Raw genomic sequence first — 23,428 nt, 5'->3', positions numbered from 1 at the left:
GACGGTTACAGTTGATATTTTCTCTCGTGCTGTCTCATTCTTTATGCAGTGAATAGCAGCAAGAAGCTTGTTTTTTCAAATCCGTATTTTCTCCACCTCAATTGTATACTTTTTCCCAAAATGTAAACCTTTTGCTTCGTTTCTCATAAGAATTATGCCGAGTGTAATCTTCAGCATAAAAGTTGAAGACTGGTTGTTATGAATTACTGCTTTCGTTAAACGATAACTGGAATTAAAAGGAAGAAAGTAATCAGAAAGAAAGTATCTTTTTTGAAAATATGTAAGATTCAGATTTGTCTTATTATATTAGAGAGCTCGGATGTTACGAAATAGATGACAGTCCGTCAAGAAAGAGCATTCAGTATTTACATGTAGTGGATAAACTATGCATTTAATATTTAACAGAAAACTTCTGAAACCGTTTTCCAATCATTTCAATCAACAAATTATAAGAAAAAAAAAGCAGAGAAATGAATAAAATAATTAAAGATAGTATTTATAATATAAATATATGCGATTAATAAGTGATAACAGATTTTAAAAAATTCAGTTTGGGTACTGAATAAATATTTAACGTTAATCACGGCAAACATAAACAAGTAATTAATAAACTATAATTAACATAAGAAAGTAAACCATTAAGATAACAGTTTCAAACTAGAGATCGTTGCTTTAGTGAGAATATGTTGAGAAAGTATTTCCTGTTAAAGCGTGCAGAAGCTAACGAAATTCTCCGAAAAGCTGGAAAGCGTTCTTATTACTCTGGAAATATGCACAATTTTAACATCTGAAACAAAGTCAGTTAAAAAGGGAAATATGACAAACTAACTACATTGGTGATGTAGCGCTCCTTCCCAAAATTTTAGTTTTTCAGGAAGTCGCTCAGTTTTTCAGGAAGTGATTGCCTAACCGTCAAGATTTATTAATGTTTTTGGTTTCCTTGTATAGATTTAGAAGATAGTTCGAACTGCAATTGATTTCTTTGGATGTATAAATTTCAACTACACTTTTTGTTCAAATTAATTGTAATTGCGAGTCATGTTGAATCTTTTGGCTGATTTATAATAGAAAAAAGTAGGCTAGCATTTTGTTAGATATATATAATATTTTCTCTTTCAGAACTTACAGTCAAATCTTGTTAAGAGGTCAACCATGAGATAATTAAAAATAATATATTATGAAGAGTGTCCTATTACATACAGTTGCAGGAAGAGACATGTTTCGCCAAAAATGAGCAAAATATCCAAATTAAAAATTATGAATAATAATATTCATTGAGCATTAAAATAACTTTTAAAATATTATATGAAGAAGCAGTAGCTCAGGATAATAAATTTCTACAAAAGGCATAATTACTATCATACTACTACAAAGAAAAATACGTTATGACTGATATTTGATTTCTAGAATAACTATTTAGGTTTGGAATTGTGGTTTGAAATTTGTGACTCTAAAAACATTTCTGTTTTCTGTTTTTCAGATGCTATTTTATCAATAGACAGCGTATACTTTTTAACAATACTCAAATTCTCAAAACATTGTTTCCGGTTGGCGCGATTTGTGAAAGTTTTCCGCAGTAGCTTCCGAAAATTCCATCTAAGTCTCTTTTCTCAAGTACAACATACTACTCTTCTTGAAAAATAGGCCGAGAAATTTGATAAAATCTAAAAAAAAAAATTCCTTCTGTGCTCGGGAACAAACGACGGGGTTACGACAGAAGCAGCTATTGAGTTGGAAATACCAAGTACCTACCTTTCTGAAGATATAAGTAGCTCACATGTTTGTTTTCTAGATCCGGATAATAAAATCTTCATTCGTTTACTAGATGCTCTCTGATACGATAGATTTTTAAGAAAGGACAGGAATGCAATTGCAATGTGGGGAAAATTTGGGTTAAAATATAATATAAGGGAAACTTAAAGAACACCTAAAGGCGAACTTGTCATTCTGGAGACTGAACAACTGGTTCACATTGGGTCATATCGAGACTTTGAATGTGACCTGATAGGCGGAGTCAACATCTCAAATGTGACTTATCAGCCAGCATACATTACACGGAAATAAAATAGGAATTACTCAGGTCCACACAAAATGTCTGACTTAATAAATGGAAAGATCTTATATAACTACTGTGCTGGAAAATATTTAACTTTACTACTTAACGGTTATCTAAAGAAGTTACGTAGACAATTGATAGTTATTGGCCCTGATACTTTTAAAATACTAACACTACATACAACTCAGATATAGAATTTTAATACAACTTTATTATCTGGTGAGTTTCACAAAACATAAAATTATAGCATAAAATAAATCGAGCTCTTCTCCTGCAGTACTTACAAATAAGCAATTTGCCGATATTTACCTAAATGTAAAACCTACAAACATTTGGAGATCAGAACAGATATAAAATTTCCTAACATTTAAGCGAGTACAGCCAACAATTCTGGATAGCTCTTCCGAAATTACCGTAAAAAGCTTTTGCAGGCAAAGTAGCAGATATGCGATAAAAGTTCCAAAAGGTTGACGGTTAACATTAACGTACCACTTTGAACTATGCCGCTAGTCATTCAATTTGCATAAATTTTCTGGTCTGATTGAGTATTATGAATAGCCAAGAAAAAGAGGAAGAGAATTCAAAACTAACTGTTAGTTGCAGTGTATGCATCAGATATACAATTATTGTATTGTGTAAAATGTTTAAATATTAGTTTAAAATGCTAAAATTACAGCGTACAGAATTAACAAAAGCTTATATTAAGGTCCTGACGCCGCAACTCTGTGGTTCCAAAGTGTTCTTACGTCGTACATTTGTGGATTCCGGAAACGATATCTGAATAGTCTTAGTAAACCGCCCCAGGTGTCCGAATCCTTTCTCACCTGTCACTTGTTAGTGAAACCTGAAGAATAATTGTCACATTTTATTCTCGAGGTGACCTAAAAACGAGATCTGACAATATATAACCACAAGAGAGAAAGCGAAAATTATACATGTGAGAATATGCTTCTTTTTATAAGTGATAATGGCAACACGCTGACCATCAAGGTCACGTGACCATTTTCGGCAGACGAGACGCTAGACAGGAATGATGATGAAGGTTGGAAAACCAAAAGAACTCTGAATTCTTTTTAAGATGCGATTCCGCTTAATATGATGTTATTCTGTTTTTATGATGGCATTGATAGACCTTTTTTTCTTCTAATTTCTTTTTATGTGTTATCTTCGTGTTAATTAAGCTCGAGTGTTTTCGTCATTATGTTGCTAAATATCACTACTTTTGTCATCAATAGGACCTTTCATATAGTTCGTAAATAAACTACATCCTACATATATAAATGTAATGGTCTTATGCTAGCAGGGATGTGGAAAGGCCAATTAACTTTTGATTTTCAATTCAAACAACTAATCTCTTGAAAAAAAAAATTACTTGCTTCCAATGTCTTAGATATTTACGAACTTACTTCGAGGAAACAAAAATAAAAATTGTTGTTGAATGTATTAGAATCGCTTCTTTATTTGAAGTCATAAAGAATTTGGGTTTAGCCCTGATATTTCAAAGTTCCTCAGAATGTCATGAATAAATTGTATTTTCTTAATTATATCTTAAAAATGATTCTTTCACTTTGTACCTTGATTCTTTTTCTTCCAATATACGTCCACATTTAAATCGGATACATTAAAAGCTGGCAGAAATTTGTATGTGTAATGAATAAGAAAGCCAGCCTTCTACACGGAATTTTCCATCCATCACGCTAATCCATAACGGAATTTTCCATCCATAACAACATTATAAACGGTAAAGAAAATGGGAGACAAAAAACGTCGAGACAAAGAATGAGACAAGAAGCAAATACTGGTGCAGAATACTTTTATTGCTCGATATTCAAGCATCGTGTGTGTACAACATTCTCCAAAATATAGATATTTCATTTATTTATTATATATGTATATATATAGATGTATATATATATATTATGTAACACATTGTTTAGGTTATACGACAAGAACAGTTTGGCGCGGCTTTCGCGCTGCAACAAAAATAATAATTGTTCACATTCTAAACATCATTTTGTTTTTGCTTTTTAAGCTCTTACAGAGTGGGAAAGGAGCTTTCGATTATAAGGAGTGATCGAAGTGCCGGCATGCCTTAAAACAATTTCAGAACATTCCTTATTTCTGCAATTCTTTCCCAATAAATCATTACTACTTAGCGAGTATAAACTGTAACTATAAAATCATTATTATTCATTCGATAAAATTCAAAATGAGTTACCCATTTCTAATGTTGCAAAACGCGTGACTGAACACATAAAAGTGCGCTTCAGCAAATAAGAATGAAATTTCCTTTCAATCAAATAATGCATGCAGTGTGAATTGGAAAATGTTGATTTTTAGAATCAAAGTGAAATCTTGAAGTGATATAATTATTTAGAAAACTATGTGTGTCCCGCAATCGTAAAACCGCATCGATTGTTTATAAGATTTCCGTTACTATAGATCAGTTATATAAATTTATTGGCATACTTCTTTCAGATTCATTTAAAGGAAATTTAAATAATATATATTAGGCAATGGCACTTTAATTTACACTTGTGAGAACGACAGATGTATATTATTCAGTTTTAACCACAGGTTTGATCGAATACCAGGTTATTAAATTTTTTAAAATGTTCACAGAATTTCACTTAATAAAATTGCATAATTTTCACATAGTTTTTCTAAATATCCAATTAAAACACATTCAGAAAAATAAATGCTTAAAATTGATTTTGATCTTCAGCTTTTGAGTATTATAAATACAAACGAATGATTTTTAGTGATTTTAGATTTGAAAAGATTTTTATAACTGCTTTGAATTTTGTTTTGACGTATTTCGGATACGAAAATTATTATTCAAACCCTAAATGAAAGTCTACTTGATTTTTTCCTTATCTTATATATATGTCTATTAAAATATGTACACAGCAGGAAAAAAAAAAAAAAAAAAAATAGATACCTAATTTTTGATTACATGGAGCCTGCCTGATGAAACATGAACATGGTGTAATTAAAATAAATATCGATATAAAATCAATCAGTTTGTTTCAAAATACCTGCAGTGTATAAGATATTTCTCCCGCCTTCCTAGCGGGCCTTCGTGGTGTAGGGGGGTCAGCACACTGGGTCGGTATTCCAGAGGACCTGGGTCGGTATACCAGAGGATTCCCGGCGAAGGCGTTTGCTCATTTTTCATCTTGCCTGCTTCCCAAAATGCCTAATGTCACTACAAGTGTTTGATGGATGTAAAACTGTCACAACATAAATTATTCATAAATCAACTGATACTACACCATCCGGAAAATCAATATAAATATAAATCTATATCAAATGTACTATGTTACGTTCTTTACTCTCTTCTGTAACATAATTGAAATAAAATTCAAATTTAAAATTTTACTTCATGTACATAAATTAGTTCATTGAAATAAAAAAATAATGCCCGAAAAAAAGCTGGTCATTTAAATGCAGTTATTAACTAATTATTAAAATATATAAAAAATTTCTTAAAATATGAAATCTAATATCGGTCGATCAAACATCATTCTATAAAATGAAATAAAATGTCAGTCAGAAATCAATCAGTGTTCAGTTATTCAAATGTAGAGTTTTGATGTCTCTCTAACAAAGTATGTCGATGTCTTTCTAATAAAGTGTGATTTGATCATGGTGGAATCAAATATGCATCACAGTTTATTAAAAGTAACTTAAACAGTTCTTTTCAATCCGTATTTTATATTTACTGTTTGGTTTTGAAACCGTTTTAATACACGTTAGACAAAACACTCACTAATTATCTATATTGCTGTGCATTTGCTTGCATTTTAATAAAATATGAATTACATATTTCAATATTAGATGTGAATCTGAATTCAAATAAAATTTGAATCCAAATTTACAGATGCAAATTCACTAGCCAAATTCGTGATTCGTTTGATTCTAGCTAAATTCGTGAAAACATGGCTTCTTGTGTTAAAAAACAATGAACAATAAAAACCCAGAAAAAAACTAAGATATTTTAATTATGTAAAATTAGCGCTTTTGTGATGAATGAAATATCATAAACAAAGGAAGATAATTAAATTTTTAGGGTTAATTTGAAAACAGAATAAAGATGGAAACTTGCCATTTCAAAAGAAAATAATAAAAATTTATTTTGACATTATAAAAAATAAATCTGATGTACAATAAACTACCCTATTATAATTACGTTAAAATTCCTTGTTATTTTCAATGAGTTTTTAATTTAATATTACTCATAGGTAAGCGAATTTTTGAAATAAATGCTGAATTAAAAAGGCAAGTTTGCTATCACATTTAAACCTTAAGCTATGATTCATTTTTAATTACAGCTTATGAGAAATTAATTAATTAGAAACATTACCAAAAACGGAAAAAAGAATCATAAATAAGTAAAATCTAGAAATAAAGAAGTAGTATTAATTAAATTCTTAGCAGTGATTAGGAATACTGCTATTTTTAAGACCCGAAAGAGTGCTTTTGCTATAACCTGATTATTCTTTAAAGCGTGAAAATGTTAATGAAGTGACCAGCTAATTCTTCAAAGTAGAATGTCTTTTAAAAGAAATAGAATGGCAATATTGCAGTTTTTTGTTTAGAACTTGGATAGATTTCAGATCAAAGAATTTCTTTCTTATTCATCGTATACAAGTTTTACTTTTCAGGTGTTATCCACATTTCTAACTGTCTATTTAACATGAAATACAGATTATAAATTTAGACTCAATTTTTGAAACAACAGTTCCGTGGAGGATTACTAGACCTGAATGTATTAAATATGAGAACAGATGATATTGACTTTTTCCAGTCCTTTGACTTTTGATGTTATTTCCTCTCTGTGAAGAAAATAGCAATGCAAATCATCAGTCACAGGTTTAAATGCCAGGCTAAGTTTAAGTGATTGTAGTTATTAAATCTAACTATAATTTAACACAAAAATAATAGGCTAGATATTATTGAGGTCATAGTCTTATCATCTGAAAGTATGCAAGTGTTTTTTTTTTTTTTTTTTTTTTTTTTTTACATTCGAAATAATTTTACGAAGATTCAGTGTGGAATACATGTATTACTGAATACAAGTGCACACCGTAATTTAGTTCGTGTTATACTCTGCTTAGCAATAGTTACTTTCTCCTGTTTCATTCCCAGCCGTCATGTGGCAAAGTTAGAACAAAACAGCTTATTGCAAACGATTGCTGCTTAAAATGATCTTTGACAATTATGACCAAAATAATTGCAAAGGCAGAATCGTAAAGACAGGAGAGATATGAGTTTAATGCTTTCTATTATTGCTGATTGGGGGAATACTACTTATTTACCACATTCAACCTCTAGAAAAAAAAAACTATCCTGAAAGCATTTACAGTAGCACAGATGCGGAAATATAATTTTCTCTAGCTATAATATTATCACCACGCAATGCTATCAAATGTATAGCCATATTAGGGAGTTTCATTTTCCGAAAGATCTGATTTTCATATGACTTTGTTTACTCCCTGAGTCTCAGTGATGTAAGAGATATATATGACAAATTTCTAGAGGACTGGATAATATTTAGGGGTTGCCCACATTGATCCCTTTTAGCTCAAGCTAGAGAAATTTCTAATGTTGAAGTGCTTTGTACTAATGGAATTCTAATCTTTTGCAGGTAATTGCACTTTAAAACCGGAATAAAAAGAGGAATTTCGCTGCTACAAAAGATGTCTAGGGCTTAGCTATTAAGCGCTCGGCTGCCTTCAAAGAAACAAGTACTTTTAGTTTTTATTTACTATCACAAGGAAATGAAAGAAACACTTTAGGATGCTGCTAAGTCTACGAGTACTAAACTACAGGACGTGTGGAGGAAAGTAAAAAATAAAAATAAGAAGGAGGAGAATATCCGTCCTGGTATCCATGAGCTGAACAAAAAATACCAAAATTTGGGTTAAAAGAAATCAAGAAACAGGGATAAACCAAATGCGAAACGGCAGATTTGGGAAGGTGATCTCGTCGAGTTATTTAACATTTCCCGACATAATGTGATGGAGATGATTAGTGTATCGCTAGAAGATAAAGAATTTCTTAGGTTATAAGGTATTTTTTCCACCTTCTTAGCATATTTTCGTGGTGTAATGGTCAGAACACTCGGCGCCTATTCGAGAGGTCCGAGGCTCGAGTCCCGGCGAGGGCATTGCACATTTTTCACGTCTTCCTGCTTCAAAATAACCTAATGTCTCCACAGAGTCACAAAGAGAAGATCATATGAGTTCGCCATTGAGTGGAGTAGACAAGGATTTTGCCTTGAAAATATGAACTAAGTGTGCAAAAGAAGACAAAAATGATTCATATAAAAATGAACGTTTCCAAGCTATCGCTGAAATCAATAAGACAATTATATCGGAAGACTCACTTCCATTAGCAGCAGATTCTATTGGCAAAGAGGTCGAGTTTTCGCCTCCAGCAACGAAAAGAATTACGTTCAAGTTCTAAATTGAAACCTCTAGATCAGACACTCAGGCCTACTTGAGATCGAGAACAGCTCTGTTCGAAAAATATTTCATTTATAACAACTTCATTTATAACAACTACAAAGAGCATTGAACACGGTGTTTCAAAATTGCTGTATGTCTAGCTACCGTTCACTGAGCTCGGGGGATCAAAAGAAGAAAATGACGAAGAAATCAAAGAATAATATTTTGAAAATCCTCCTAATTTGGTTTTGCATTGGGATAGTAAACTGTTGCCCTCAGTTGCCCATAAGAGGATCAAAACTTTGGAGAATAGAGTTGCCTTTCTAATTATTGGCAAATATTTTGAGCATTTGCTTGGCGTACTTGTTGCCCTTAAAGGCACTGGTGAGCAGATAGTTGAAGAAGTTTAAAAAGCGGACCGATTTGGCTACGTGACAATATCATTGGTAAGTGTTTTGATATTACAGCATCTAATACAGGACTGGACAAGTGGCATGTACCAGAACTGAAAGAGAATTCTGAAGAAAATTGTTGTAGTTGGCTTGCCGTCATCACAACCATGAATTGATAGTGAAACGAGTGTTTGAGAAATGTTGTGGCATGCCATCATGTGGCCCTGTCATCTAGAGTTTTCGGCAGTTCCAATGTCTGGGGGCTTTTGTTGGTTACAAGTCATATACGAAAATGCTGGATAAATATAAAGTCCCGTTTAAGGTTTTCTAGAAGAGCAACGAGTGAAATGATTAACTATATCCAGAACGTTCTAAACGACGGAAGTCATCCAAGAGACAACTACTAAGAATTATTACAACTCTCACTTCTGTATGTAGGAGGTTGGTCTTGAAACGACTTTAGTTTCCGGATCCCAGGTGATATGTATCAAACAAGGTAATATATGAACTTAAAACTCTTCACTAAATAATTGAATATACTCAACAAGAATTGAAAGCAATGAAACAGGTTGCACAATTTGTCAGCCTCAAGCAATTGTAAGTCAATGGTCTTCTAAGAATGGGCCCACCAGCGGCCGAGCGGTAAAGTCGCTGAACCCTGGTAGTTCTGTCCGAGGTTCGAATCCCGTGAACGGGCTGGATGCATGGGCGTTTTCGTGGTTTTCCCCATGTGTAACGTGTATACGAGTCAGTTTCCCTTAGAAAGTCCTCCACGAAGGCATCCCTCTCCTTAGGCAGATAGCCCTCGAGGCTTTGCCATAATCATACACAGACTCCTAAGAATGACTTAGATGAGCTACAGCTTCTGAGCACTCGCCCATATGAAAATGTCAAAACGCATGCTGTCACAATTGCTAAGACTCATCTTTGGTATCTATTAGAAACAAATATAGGATTGGCGTTTTTGGAGGAACCTCTTACTGAGGCTGATAAGGTAAATAGGACTAAAAATTTAGAAACCAAACCTGAAAAGAAAAAAGAAATGACTCGATTAGAGGGTAAAAACGTAGTTTTTGAAGGAAAATACCCGAGCCATTTCGTAACAAATAAAACAAAGACGGTCTTTGAATTGTTCGGAATCCACGACGTGACACAATACTGCAGTGATTCTCTAAGAAGTCATGTAAACGTACTTATAGTGGTCAATGATATCGCAGAAAGAAGAATTGCTCTAATAAAAAAATTTAAACAACTTGCTCAGGGGTGTAAAACGAAAATAATTCTTGTTGAGAGTAGAAAAACATCACAGAAAAGTTTTCGCCAAGTGAACAAAAGAAATGTTTGCATCGTCCCAAGTTGATTAATATTACACATATTTTGCCTATCATACTACTTAGTAATCTTAGTGTCTAATATTGTTTTAATATTATTTTAAATTTCTGATTTCTAGTTTTCCTAATAAAAGTAACTAACATTGAAAAATCGTATTTTTTACCTACTTTTACAAAACTCATCAAAGTGTGCAACCCATAAATATTGTTCAATCTTCTTGAAATCTGGCATATATATCTTTTACATCACGAAGACGTAAAGTGTAAATAAAATATTAAAAAATTTTACATTTTATGTTTTGTATTAGAGAATGAAACACACTACTGCCATATTTTTGACCAAGACATTGGGTTATAGTAGGGAGAGCGGCGGCGATCTTTAAATGATCCCTTGGTGGTGTGCTCTTGCTGAATAGGATGGTGTACTGCTCGAAAGTTTTCAGTCTGTAAATTAATATTATTTAGAAATTATTGCCACGAATGTAGTGAAGATTTTATTTTGTTTCATATGTATGGATTTTAACTTTATTTCGTAAATTAAATTTGGAATTTATACTTTAATAGAACCGACACAAAAATATGTTATACGGAACCTAAACGATTCATAATAAGATAGCAGGAATATAAATTTTGTATTTTGTGACTACGGATTAGTATAAAAACGTTAAGTTTATTACCTAAAAATGCTTTAGGGTTTTATTGTTTGTTAAAAGTTATTTTAACATTTTTATATAATAATCTGATGCTATTTATCTGCATATAAAATCGTTTATGCTTATTTTTGGGTATTGGCTTATGCTAAAAACCTTATCTTCTTCAAACATTACTCGAGAAGGTCGTAAGAAATTTGCAAACAAAATATTTGCAAATTAAAGGATTTGACCTTTATCCGCAGGGATCGTTGGCATGTCATGGTTTGGGAGGAAAGGAAACAGCTTTGAAATGCCTTTTCTAAAATAATGAGTAAGCAAGTCTCTGGACATTGGATAAAAATATATCGAACTTTGCGATGCATCTTAAAAAGAGATGACGAATTTAGTGTAAGAAATATAGCCAGAAGATCCCCAAAACACAATTATTATGATGTAAGTTCTGCTACAAACAGGGTATCAGGAATTACTACCAAACAGAAAAAAATATGGCAATGCAAAGTATTTGTAAAGGCAAAAATCGAGGCAGTGGGAACTATAGACGGAAGTGAAAAATCATAGCAGCGGAAATTATTAAAAAAGGTAAAAAATCATGGTAGTAAAAATTATTGGGAAATAAATGGTGTGGAATGGCAAAGAGAAACTATTGGCAAAGGCAAAATAATTTTTCATAGTCGCAGAAATAAATAACAAAAGTCTAAGCAAGTTTGGCCTGAAAGGAAAGAGCATGGAATCAAGACTACTGTCAAAGATAAAAATGTAATGGAAATAGTGAAAAAAATTGGCAAAAATAAGAAATTAAGTTAGTAGAAAACAAATGACCATCATGCTTGAGAAAACTGACGATAAATATTAAATTATAAATAAAGTAATTTAATAGCAAAGATAAAAAATAATGAAAATACAAAAGTTAAATTTCGGAAATTTACCAATAACAAACTGACGTTCCAGGTAAATGAGATGTTATAATGAATACATTTTGTTTTGAATTAAGTTTTTTAAATATCAGGTAAAATACCATGTTAAGGGACATTATAAAATATTAAAAATGTCATCACAGTTGTTAATGTAAAAATTTGAATAAAATTTTGTGAAGAGTGATTGTGTGACGAAATTATAACATAATTTTCTGGGCAAAACTCAATCTGGATCTAGCGATTTAAGGACAAGAAGGGATTCAAGCCAACTATATCCATATCACATAAACTTTGCAGACGGTTTCATCTATCTGCATTTTAAACAAGTACGTACACTAGTAAAGGAAATTCTTAAAATATAATTATTTTTTGGCATTAAAAATATAAGCTGTCATGACCTGTTATCTATTCGAAAAAACGCGTTTAAGAATAAGAGAATTATTGCTTTGATTTTCACAAACATTTACTCAATTTTACAAGAAATTTCGAGAGCTTTCTGAAACCTCATGACTCTATTTAAACTATCTAATTAAATATGCTTTTGAGTTTTGAAGTAATTTTTAAGTATCTAAATGAAGTATAAAAGCTTAGCAATAAATGTGTTATTAGCTAAGTTAGTGTTCGTAAACTTATAATAGAATTACCATAAAAAATTTAAAGGTATCAAAATAAATGTTCTTTCTTAAAAGGTTACATACAAAGATAAATTAAAAATCAACACTATGCTAGAAAAGCTTTAGAAAAACAAAAAACGTCCCTTTTTGAAACTCATTCCTTTTGTCGTATTAGCAGCAGGTGAAGCAAAATCTTTTTCTTTCGCTAGAGAAAACTTCAATCCAGTTCTGTTTTTCTTTAATTAAATTACATTCGCATGCGACAACAACTTTATCTTTTTAGTGTCGTCTCTGCGATATTTCTTTTCATGATGAGGAAGAAAGTCAATACATTTTAATCTGACTCTTCAGAAGTTTACAAAGATGCAGAATACCTGATTTAATTAGTTCTTGAGGGAGAAAGAATCGGATTTCTTCTAACCGAAATGAGTGGAGCGACAATCTACACCTCTATTTTAACATGTTCTTATTTTTCTTCCACTTCTCTTTTCTGATAGAATATGAGAAGGAATATAGACCGCACCGCAAAATAAATTAGAAAAATTCAGAAAGTTGTATTTTCTTTTTCTACAGAATACGATTGACACCGAGTTCAAAGAAGCACAAAATTAACTTGCTAAAAGCTGCTTCTTTTCGATACACTTGAGGAATGTGGCTTCTGGAAAATTATCTGTACTGCGAAAAATTGTTTAAAACAAGACTTAATCCTTTTTATGCTATTTGGATTAGATATGATTATAAGGAAAAGAAATAAGCATAAATAACCACATACATTAATAAACAATGAAGGTTTTTAAAAAGCAATTAATTTCTAAATCTGGAAATGTGATATTTTACAGCTAATTAACACCAGAGTTTATATTTCTTAAATTGTTGGGTCATTTGAAAAGATGAAGACTATCGAATACTCTTGAGATCATAAAGATTTTTATTTAGTTAATGATCTTCGTTTAAGTTTTATTTCTTTCATTTCTCGTTTCAACTCAACCCTACTCAAGGGATGAAAATTATTTCTTCATTCAAAAATACACAACGAAAGTCGAAGTAAGAGAATCTAAGCGATGTTAGTTAGGAATAGGTACACACTTCCGTAATTCTTTCTGGATTAAGTTTATATTCTAGTGCCTGTAAGTAATTACAATAAAGTGGCAACTTAACATGGTGAGTCAAAACCCACAAATGGTAAGTAAATATAACTCTAGAACAGATTAAAAAACTGAGCTTGGTGAAAGAATTTGTTAGAAATCCCATCCCTTTGACTTGATACTTGAGTTTAGTACTTTTACTTTTAAGGCAATTAAATTATAACAAGATTGTTAAATTTGTATCTAAAAATCGCGGTAAGCTTTGATTTTTGAATTTTTTTCCTTCTTGCCTAGTCTATAAATTGCAGAGGTAAAGAAAATACCTTTAGTTTTACTTTTACAATAGGAATAAGTTATTCGGACAAAATAATTCCACGGCACATTTACACAATCAAAAGATTCTACTTGCATTTCAGTGGCCATATAACATTTTAAATGTATCAGATAAAAATTGATACTTCGAGTAATTTTAACCGCACCATGGATTTTCTTGCTCGATTAGTTCGCATATGAAAACCAGTTTCCTGCCTTTGAACTTTCTTCCCCAGCGGTTCACACTTAAAATTAAAATTTCGTGTTCTTTAACTAAACGTAACTAATACGACTTGTAGAAGGTTATAATTCTACAATTTTTATTCCTTTTTAAAACTAGACTCGTTGATCTATAATCGTAGTCATGCTATCCAGCTAAAACATCCTATACTTATAGTTACGTGCTTCTCTAGAAACGTGATTAAGCTAATGAAAATATTGCTAACTGCCGCATAATTGCTCCTGACATCTGACCTCTTACTTGTGAGAAATGCATGCAATTCTTGGTAATCCTATAAGAGACACCTAGTGCCGTCCAGTGCCATACGGGATCACATAATTAATGTCTAATAACATAATTCGGTAATAACACCCTCTAATGAGATAATTAAGGTTCTATATTTGCTTGCAAAATTAAAATTAAAATCATTCCTTTTATAATAAGTGCTTTTGTTTCCTGAACATGTAGCCATATTTTTTTAAAGCGTGTTGTTATGTCACACAAGTTGTGTAGGTATAATGTGTTGTTACGACACACAATAAATATTTGAGTGAATGCCTAAAATATAGAATCAAGGAATTGTACTTATGATTAAAAAAAGATTACAGCTTATTTTTAAATTAAAAGAACGTCAAGATGCCCATCGTTAACTTCTGTTTACGTCACATCATCTCATCAAAATTATTATTATCTGTATATGATTTATAAAATATTCTGCGTATTATGCAAGGCAATCCGATATTTTAAACTGAGAAATATTTATATAAAAATGCGCAGTACCGAAATTATTAAGAGAAGATTGCAACGTACTGAAGTCTAATTAAATGTATTAAGATATCAAAGATCAATTTTTCTAATTTTTGTCTCATTAGCAGAATAAGTTAGTTTAAAAAAATGAATTAGTTTTCATTCGATCACGCAGGCAGAATTGAGAAGGGGAAAAATGTCTGTCTTTAATTAGCTGCCTGGGGAATTTTTTAGATTGCACAAATTTTTACATCAGAAGAATGAAATGCCTTAATCGTATATGCTGTTTAATTTGATTCATTTTTGTTTTTTCTAGTAACTGATCATTCTAATAGTTTTTTATATCTATTGTGGTTAGGAAATATGTCTGTGTATAGCGACAAGGTACACTGAAACTAAATGAAGCTTCGCAAACAAAAGTAGTAGAAAATTTTATCTGTTTGTAACTAATAAAATGATTCATTGAGAAAAAAGTATTTAAAGCCTTAAATGAATAAAAAGAACAAAATTTATATTCTGTGTTTTAAAAGAGCTTTCGAAAGCATAGATGAAATAAATACCAAGCGTTTTAGACAATATTTTAGTAATACTTAGACAATTTGTTTCATTCAAACACTGAAATTTAGTCTATATAAGTTTCCATATTTGTTTATTTATTATATTTTTATTTTCATTTTATTTTGCATGTTTTATGTACTATGAGTCTTTGTTTCAGCATTAAACTATCAGTTTAAAATTTTATTTTATGCGTTTCTATCACATTTTCTCAATAAACTTTGCTCCAGAGGAAAACAAATTTAGAAACTATAAAAGGAAACACAGTTCGTTAGGTATGCCTCATAAAATGCATATCTCTGACAAATTTCTAATGACAAAGAGAAAAAAGGATCAGGTCTAAAGACTTGAGAGTTCAAAAGTCCATTAAACAGGCGTCTTGCGCACTTTGATTGATCCAGCTTTGATAAAACGTCAAGCTGAGATAAGATAAAGATCTCGTGTTAACGAACATAAATATTTTAAACAAAAACATAGGTATTTTTGTTTCCCTTACAAAATGATATCTAAGATATGTATACATATACTATATTGCAAGAAATATGAATTTTGCAAACAACTTATATCTAATTCTTCATTTTGAAATACACAGTATTACAGTGAAATTCCAATTTGTTACTAAATTATCAGCATAAATTAACATGAAAAATCATCTAATTTGAAATAGATAGAGTTTAAACAGCTTTTTATAGCAGAAACTTCTGTGAGTTAAGTTGGAGTTTTCATCATGTCAGGATAGTTTCTACGAGTTGTACTGCTTTTACTGTTTTTACTACTTCAATATTTCTCCATAGTCCTAATTTCTGTGAGAAGTAGGGATCAATAAAATTGTATCTAAATGCACTTTGACTAATTTTTATGCTTAATTTAATATTGTAAACTACACACGTATGAATAATACGTTTAAACACTAAAAACCGGATCCAAGTCATGACAAACAAACTGCCTACATGATGTTTGTGTAATTTCGTTCATATGTAACACAAATGTAAACAGTTTTCTCTTAGAAAGTAGGTCCGCACTGGACAAACATTAAAACAGCTGAAAACTGCTAGTTTGGCCAGGATTTAAATATCCACTAACACGCTGGCTGCACAGGAGGTTTCATAGATTTCACCATGTGCACTGTGAATACGAATCAGTTTCCTTCAAAACGTACTCTATGATAGCATACCTGCAGCAGGCATGTTGCCCTAAAGTGGTTTGCTTTACTCAACCAAACTAAATCAACTCTATATGCATGAAGCTTTTCAGAAATATCTGAAAGAAAAATCGTTAGGCAGAAAAAAAATGCATATTATAATTTGAGCAAATTTAAAAATGTAGAGAGGGGTATCTATAGAAATGTACAGAGAAGCTGCTTATAATCTAAGTTTAGTGTAACCTTTAGTACGCTACCATTATGCCTGGTCTCCTTGGTTTGACGTCCTGGATCGCAGGAACAATCCCTCATTAAGTTACCCCATTCAGTAAATTTTCCCATTGTGTATGAAATTTTATTTACGTATAAATATGTTTATAATTTTGCCAGTTTAGGAAAGTTTTGTGCACTTTTTTCTCACTGTGTTACAAAGTTATTTCTTCTGTCTGCTTGTTTAAGTTTGCCTGCTTAAGGTTCATTCACTATTTGTATTTAGTTTTAGCGTATTCTCGTATGTATAATTTATTTAAAATTGTTTGTTTACATTCATTTGTTTATTTATTTAATGCGGAAGTTGAAAAGTTTCGTATGAGGTATTTTGAGAAGTCACTTTGGTTTCAAATGTTTTTACTTAGTTATTGTCAACACCAGTTTCTTGGTAGTTCATGAAAATACAATGCATTTTACTCATTTTCCTAAGCAATTTTGTTCAAACTAGCTTTCAACGTATAATTAGTAATAATAGAAAGAAAAGTGCAGTAAGAAAACTTCAGACCTGAACACCTGTCTAACACCTGAACGATATCAACATTTTAAAACTTCAAGAAAATTTTAAAAAACATGAAAATTATAAGATTAAAATGAAATTGATCTTGGTATGATGATTTCAGTTTAATATCTGAAACCTTTTAAACAAAGCAGTTATGACAGGCCTGGTAGTTGAAGAATGAATCTCAGAAATTATAGATATAAAACATAAAATCTTACATTTAAAACTAGGTATCCGAAACAGAAATGGCAAATAGTTGAAAGAAAACATTTGCTGTATTATTCTTGCTAATTAACCTTAACATGGATATTTGAGCAGTTTTATAATAAAGGAGAGACTTAATTATTCAAATAATTATTATTAATTAGCTGTGCATTTATTTCACAGGATTATTTGCACACAAAGTTTGCAACAAATATTTCCTCAAATGGCTATACTTTATGCTGTGCCAACACATGAAATCTGCTAAAGCGAAAGAATAAACACGTCATTCAGATTTCCTTCGTTAGTTATATATTTTTATTTTCCTCACCAGAATCAAACTGAAAAAAAAAAAAAAAAAAAAAGGCTATTAATATACATACTAATTTTAGCGTAATCGTATACATTAATTTTAATGTCGATTCCTTCAGTCACGAACTTTGTTTCAAGGATTACGAAAAGATAAAAAAAAGTTGAGAAATATTACGTAGCGAGGGAAAATACTAGCTCTTTTGTTGGATGTTGTGAAAGGAAGAGGGTGCCGGTAAATACATCGTATAAAGGGTTATTTTCGTACTCTGTATCTATCGCAAAGAGAGAGAGAATGCTATCTGTTTCCTTAGAGAGAATCAGAGGGATGCTTGAGGAAGGATGTGCTTTATAGGAACAGAGTGCTTTACGCGAGAATTGTGAGAAAGCCTAAAAGAAAAAGCTGAATAATTTTAGTGAAGAAAGCCGTTATGTTTGGTCAGAGATAGCGGTAGCTTTGACTAAGGAAAAGGCTTGATTTGGAGCATGGCACTATTTTATTGTTTAAATGACCCTTGTACTGTAAAGAAACAAAAGTTAGACAGCTTGTCTATTAGATATATTATTTTCTTGAGAGACATTTTATCGGGTGCAGGTTTTCCATGCAGTGAAAATTATTATAGTTGGTCTCTTATAGGATATAAATTTTTGGGGCGAAGTAGGAAAAATATGCTGAACCTAAATTAAATGCCTTTGCGGTTATAATTGGTTGGAAAAAAGTTGTGGGTAACTCAGATTGACCAATTCAGTTCAAGTGACGAGTTGGCCTAGGAGATGGCTTTTAATTAATAATTAAGTCAGGGGTTAAATAAGAAAGATATTGTCGTAAAAGACACTTACTTGGATTAGTGGAGAAAATGGAAAGGAGCGTGAAAAGAGAGCGTAAAGCAAGAAGAAGAAATTCTAATTGGTATTTCCCTCAGAGTTAAGCAATACGAAGAAGAAAAAGAAAAAAAAAGCTGTTATTAAGTGCGGGAACAGTTAATAACCGAATTTTTTTCTTTTTCCGGTAACTGCGAGAAAGTAATATGGTAATGGAACAGAGAGATCAGAGTAATGCGGTCATGATTCTCGAGCTTGTGCGAGATAAAAGAAAATTTACGGAAGATATGTCGGCCTAGTGGAAGATGATCAACAGTATTGATAATTTAGAGTATGATGAAAGAGAAGGCCCTAAATGCATAAATCTTCTGAGAAGAAAATCCAACTATCTGTACTGTGTTCTGGTCACGAAAGTGTATTGCGAAGAAATACCGAATTTCACTCCACAAGTGATGATCAACCGAAACTCTCTTCAGGATTGTTCCTTAATGGGTAAAGGAAGAGTGAGCATTCAAATTCCTAACGATTTGGAATATCGGCTTATGGCTATGACGATTGAGCAAAGATCCGTGTTCAGTGTTGCTGTCCATGACATGTCTGGCATAGCGAAGTCCTGAATGTAAGACTCCGGTGAATGATGATCACTGAAAGGCAATTCGAGATTCATTATTGGTGTGTGAGATTGGAAATGGACGCGAGAACATTAACTCCTAATTTTAGAAGATGTAAAGCATCGGCTTCCGACTACGGCCTTTACGCGACTATCTGTGTGATGTACTCTTTAGCTGTCAAAGTGGACCTTAGGAACTGTGAACTCTTTACCACTATTATGATACGTAGGTCTGCGGCTCCTGTTGACATCTACTCATGTAAGTACCCTTAAATTTCTCCTTGCATACAGTGATGAACATTCAAAACTAAATATTCATATTTTAATATATATTAAAGAGTATAGTTTCAAAATTAGGGAAAGGTCATTTTTTGAATGATTATTGTGAATTTAACATGTTAATGATGTACTTAGATAAAAAACTGAATATTTGGCTAGGATCATCTGTTTATTTGTCAATGACGATATTGTTCATGAGCATAAAATAGTTTCACTACGTCAAAACCGGGCTTAATAATTTGCAACATTACTTAATTACTAAGTGGTTCATTTGATTGAAGAATAAAATTATTGTTTTTTACATGATAATCCAGAGTACCATACATTTAGCACTGAAATAGAACAGAAACGCTGTGTTAAGATTAAAATGTCACCTACACTTTTTTTGGAAGTAGAAGAATACTCATTATTGCCAGTTTAAGCAGATTTGCAGTCGAAATAATGTTTTCTTAAATTTTGTAACAACAATTAGTAACCTACAACAAATGTTCCTAAATTCTAACGAATTTTTAATGCAATATAATATAAACTATCTTTGTAATAATTTATTTTCCGTGTTTTGACTCTTATTATAGTATCAAAAGTACCATTGTCAAACTTTTGACCCACTCATCAGCATAGATTTCTTTAATTTTTTAAAAAGGAACTAATTTTCCTTCGTTTTAATTGCCTTCCATAAGCATATTCCAATTACGATTTGAAATGTTTTATATAAAAGTAATAAAAAAACTTAGAACTACAAATGCGATGCTTTCCAGTCTAGTTTTTCTGCAAAAGGATCAAATACTTACTTGTTGCGTTTTTTTTTAAAGTTAGCTAAAATTTAGAAATGAGGCAAAATTTAAACACCACAACTGCTCTTCATTTGTTTTGGATAAATGCACAGGCAAGTAGAAATATGTTTTATCACTTCGTGTCTTTTCATATTTTGATTTTTAATGAAGTGTCCTCATGAATGCAGAATTCTTTTACTTTTCGCATTCGCGCTTGTCATTAGATGCATTTGTGCCAAAACATAACTATACAGATTGCAGTAAAATTACGGTAATTACTTTAGCCAGTCTCCGAATCACTCCAAATAAAATTTATTCTTTACAAAAACATGTGTAATAATTACGCGCAGCAATGAAAAAGCTTTCAGCTGAACAGATTAGACCAGATAATATGATCTGAATCTAACCTTATGAAATTCTCGCTATGTACAAAAACACAATTTGACCAAACTATTAACTCGTTTTATATTACGCTTGATGTAAAAAAAAAGTTTAATTTGTTGGTATCTACTGCTTTCTCTTCAGATGTTAGCTTAGGACTAAGCACGAGGCAATGCTGGTGAAGGGATTTTGCATAGTGATTTGGGTTTTATATCGGTTTATAAACAACAGATTTTTTTTTCTCTTTCAGCAGTTCACAACATTTAGTTAGAAAATGACTCAGTCAAATGAAAAGAGCTAGTCTACAGTTTTATCAGTCCACTTTGGAGGAGAAGGTTTAGTATTTAGATCTTTAAGTTAAATATTTCTTCCGAAAACAAAATTGATAAAATCATCATTTAATGTTTTACTAAAAACGCAAATTTTCAATGTGTTAAATGAATGATATTGAGAGTCTTTTTCTTTTAGTTGTTTGCTGCTGCACTGCAGTTGGAGTAGGTCGGGGTTAACACTGGATTGTCTAATACACAAATCCATCGAATAATAGCTGCTCACCCAGATTAATCATATCAGCGTGCAGTCTACGTGCATCAGATTGGAATATGGTATTCCAGTTCAGACAAAATTTATGAGACTAGTTAATAACACCTGTCTGATTTCAAGATGTTCTCTTCCGTCTGGCAATGGCTACAACAGTACTACGACTTCTGTAGTCCTGAGGTTTCTTAGCTGTCACCACCAGAGATTTAGGGCAAGATTTTCCTACTTCGGCGGACGCCGATGCTCTCCTAGGAGATTTCAAAACATTCTTAGTTATAGTTTCTTTGTTACCTTGTTTTCTACCGCTGTCGCTGGTATCTGTAGATCCAAAAGAAGTGATACTTCCCACTAGAGATAAGGGATCTGTGGAATAAGTTGGACTGTGGGGAACTTTGACGTCCGTATTTGGGGAAGCTTGTTGTTGTTGTTTGTAAGGCGAGCATGGCAGGCTCCTAGAGGCATCCTCCGTTATTCTCAGGGTCCCAAATTTGGGTCCTTTCGAGGTTTTCTTTGCAGAAGGGTGCACTTTGAGAGCTACGCACTCCACAAGGGAAGACTTAACGAGAACTTCTTCCAGCTGAAATCCTTCAGGAATATGAAATCCCATCCTATCGACAGCGCTGTTTTTATTATAAGTGAAAGGGTAACCAAGCACACTGGAATGATCACTAGATCCAAGACTTCCCAAATCACCATCCGCTATATCGTCATCGTAGAGGTAGAGAGACGTCTTTTTGGAAGGAAGTAAGACGTTTTTGCTTTTGTTAAACCTGCTTTTGTAGATAAGGAAGAGTGTGAAAAGGCTGATCAAAATACCCAACGTAGCTGCGATGCGTATACCCGTCCAAGGATCATAAGCGTCGTAGTACTCTTTGGTAAGCATGTTTCTGGTGGCAGGACTCAGGTCACGCATCTTGATAACACGTGGGCGGCGGGGAACAAAATACGGTGGGAACTTGGTTGTGGCGGGGGATCTGGAGCGACCACGATCATCTGTCAAGTTAGACCGCACGGTTTCGAGGTCATCTTCGTTGCTCTGCATTTTCCTTTCTTCATGGGAAAGAAAAGTTTCTCCTCCTTTTAGGTCAACTTCGTAAGTTGGTCAGGAATAATTTCACACCTAATCTGTGGAAGTAAGAAAATAAAAGGAAAATAATCAGATATTTCGTAATAAAAATTAATTTCATATTTACTTATCCACTGAGAGTGATAATTAAAATATATTTAGGAATTCATGTTGAACATAAAAAGAAAATCTGTTTATTTGAATAACATTTTAAAGTTGTAATGCCTATGATAAGATTTTGACATCAGTATTTTAAATGTAAGTAACGGGCAAGCCCGTCAGATGAGCGGGCTGCAGCCAAAGCAAAATTTAAAAGTTCTATGTAGTCCTGAAGAGGAAATATATAAAAACATTTTTATATGAATGAAATCAGTTCATTCTTTACAACCAACAGCGAATTTGTAAATACTTTTTTTATTCCCAAACCAAGAAGCAAACACTTTTGGCACTTCAGCTTAATACGTATGACGTCATGATTTAAATTTAATATACTATAACAACATATAATAAAATTTTTGACATACAATGACGTTACATGCAATCACGTGCTTCTTCGGTCGATTAAATGTGGCAAAAAATTGATCATAATTGACCAGAAATCAATAATGCGAAGAAACAAACAAGCATACAAACAGGCATTCTTCATTATTTACATAGATTTTGTAAAACTTACAAATTTTTGATTAATAAACTCTACGATTTGAAAGAGAGCAGTAGCAACACATTTCGAAATAAAGCATTTTTATCTCCAACACGTGAGACTGTTGCCACTCGGAAAAATGAGTGCGAAAATTAGTGTTTTCAGAGTTTTTAATTAGTATCTCAGCTGACTAAAGTCGTACGAAGATGGGAATAGTGGAATAGTGGAATTAATGTTTGGCAATGCTATTTTTTATTTCATTGTAAAACTTAAGAATTTTTTATTAACAAACTCTATGATTTGAAAGTGAGTGGCAACAGTTCTAAAAAATAGCAGAGCTTTATCTCCAGCGTGCGAGACTGTTGCCACTCGGAAAAATGAGGGCGAAAATTAGTGCGTTCAGAGTTTTAAATTAATATTTCTGATTTTAGCTATTTTGTTTGAAAAAAAGTGGCCGTTGGCCTTTTCCAGGACCTAGGAAAGAATTGTAGAAGTCAGGTGACGATAGCTATAGTAGTGAGTGAGTTTATCGCGAACAAAGACATAGACTTTCTTCTTTATATATA

The 23,428-nt window shown here is 32.2% G+C and overlaps 1 protein-coding gene across 2 annotated transcripts in view; it reads right to left on the bottom strand.

Moving 5' to 3' along the window:
• Positions 1 to 3,852: 3,852 nt before the first annotated feature.
• The window catches only part of LOC118189110 (uncharacterized), a 497,793-nt gene continuing 478,217 nt past the window's right edge, over positions 3,853 to 23,428 (bottom strand). For both annotated transcript variants that reach the window (XM_085816899.1, XM_085816900.1), the window contains exon 4: positions 3,853 to 22,281. In XM_085816899.1, coding sequence (XP_085673025.1) covers positions 21,275 to 22,198 — 924 coding nt within the window. In that variant the 5' untranslated portion in view covers positions 22,199 to 22,281 and the 3' untranslated portion in view covers positions 3,853 to 21,274. The remainder of the gene's footprint in view (positions 22,282 to 23,428) is intronic.

Source organism: Stegodyphus dumicola, chromosome 5, assembly GCF_044657685.1.
Source record: "Stegodyphus dumicola isolate Sdum_Otavi_A_Nest chromosome 5, ASM4465768v1".
Taxonomy (NCBI): domain Eukaryota; kingdom Metazoa; phylum Arthropoda; class Arachnida; order Araneae; family Eresidae; genus Stegodyphus; species Stegodyphus dumicola.
The sequence above is the reverse complement of the archived record's forward strand: the minus strand, read 5'-3'. Positions and strand labels throughout refer to the sequence as shown.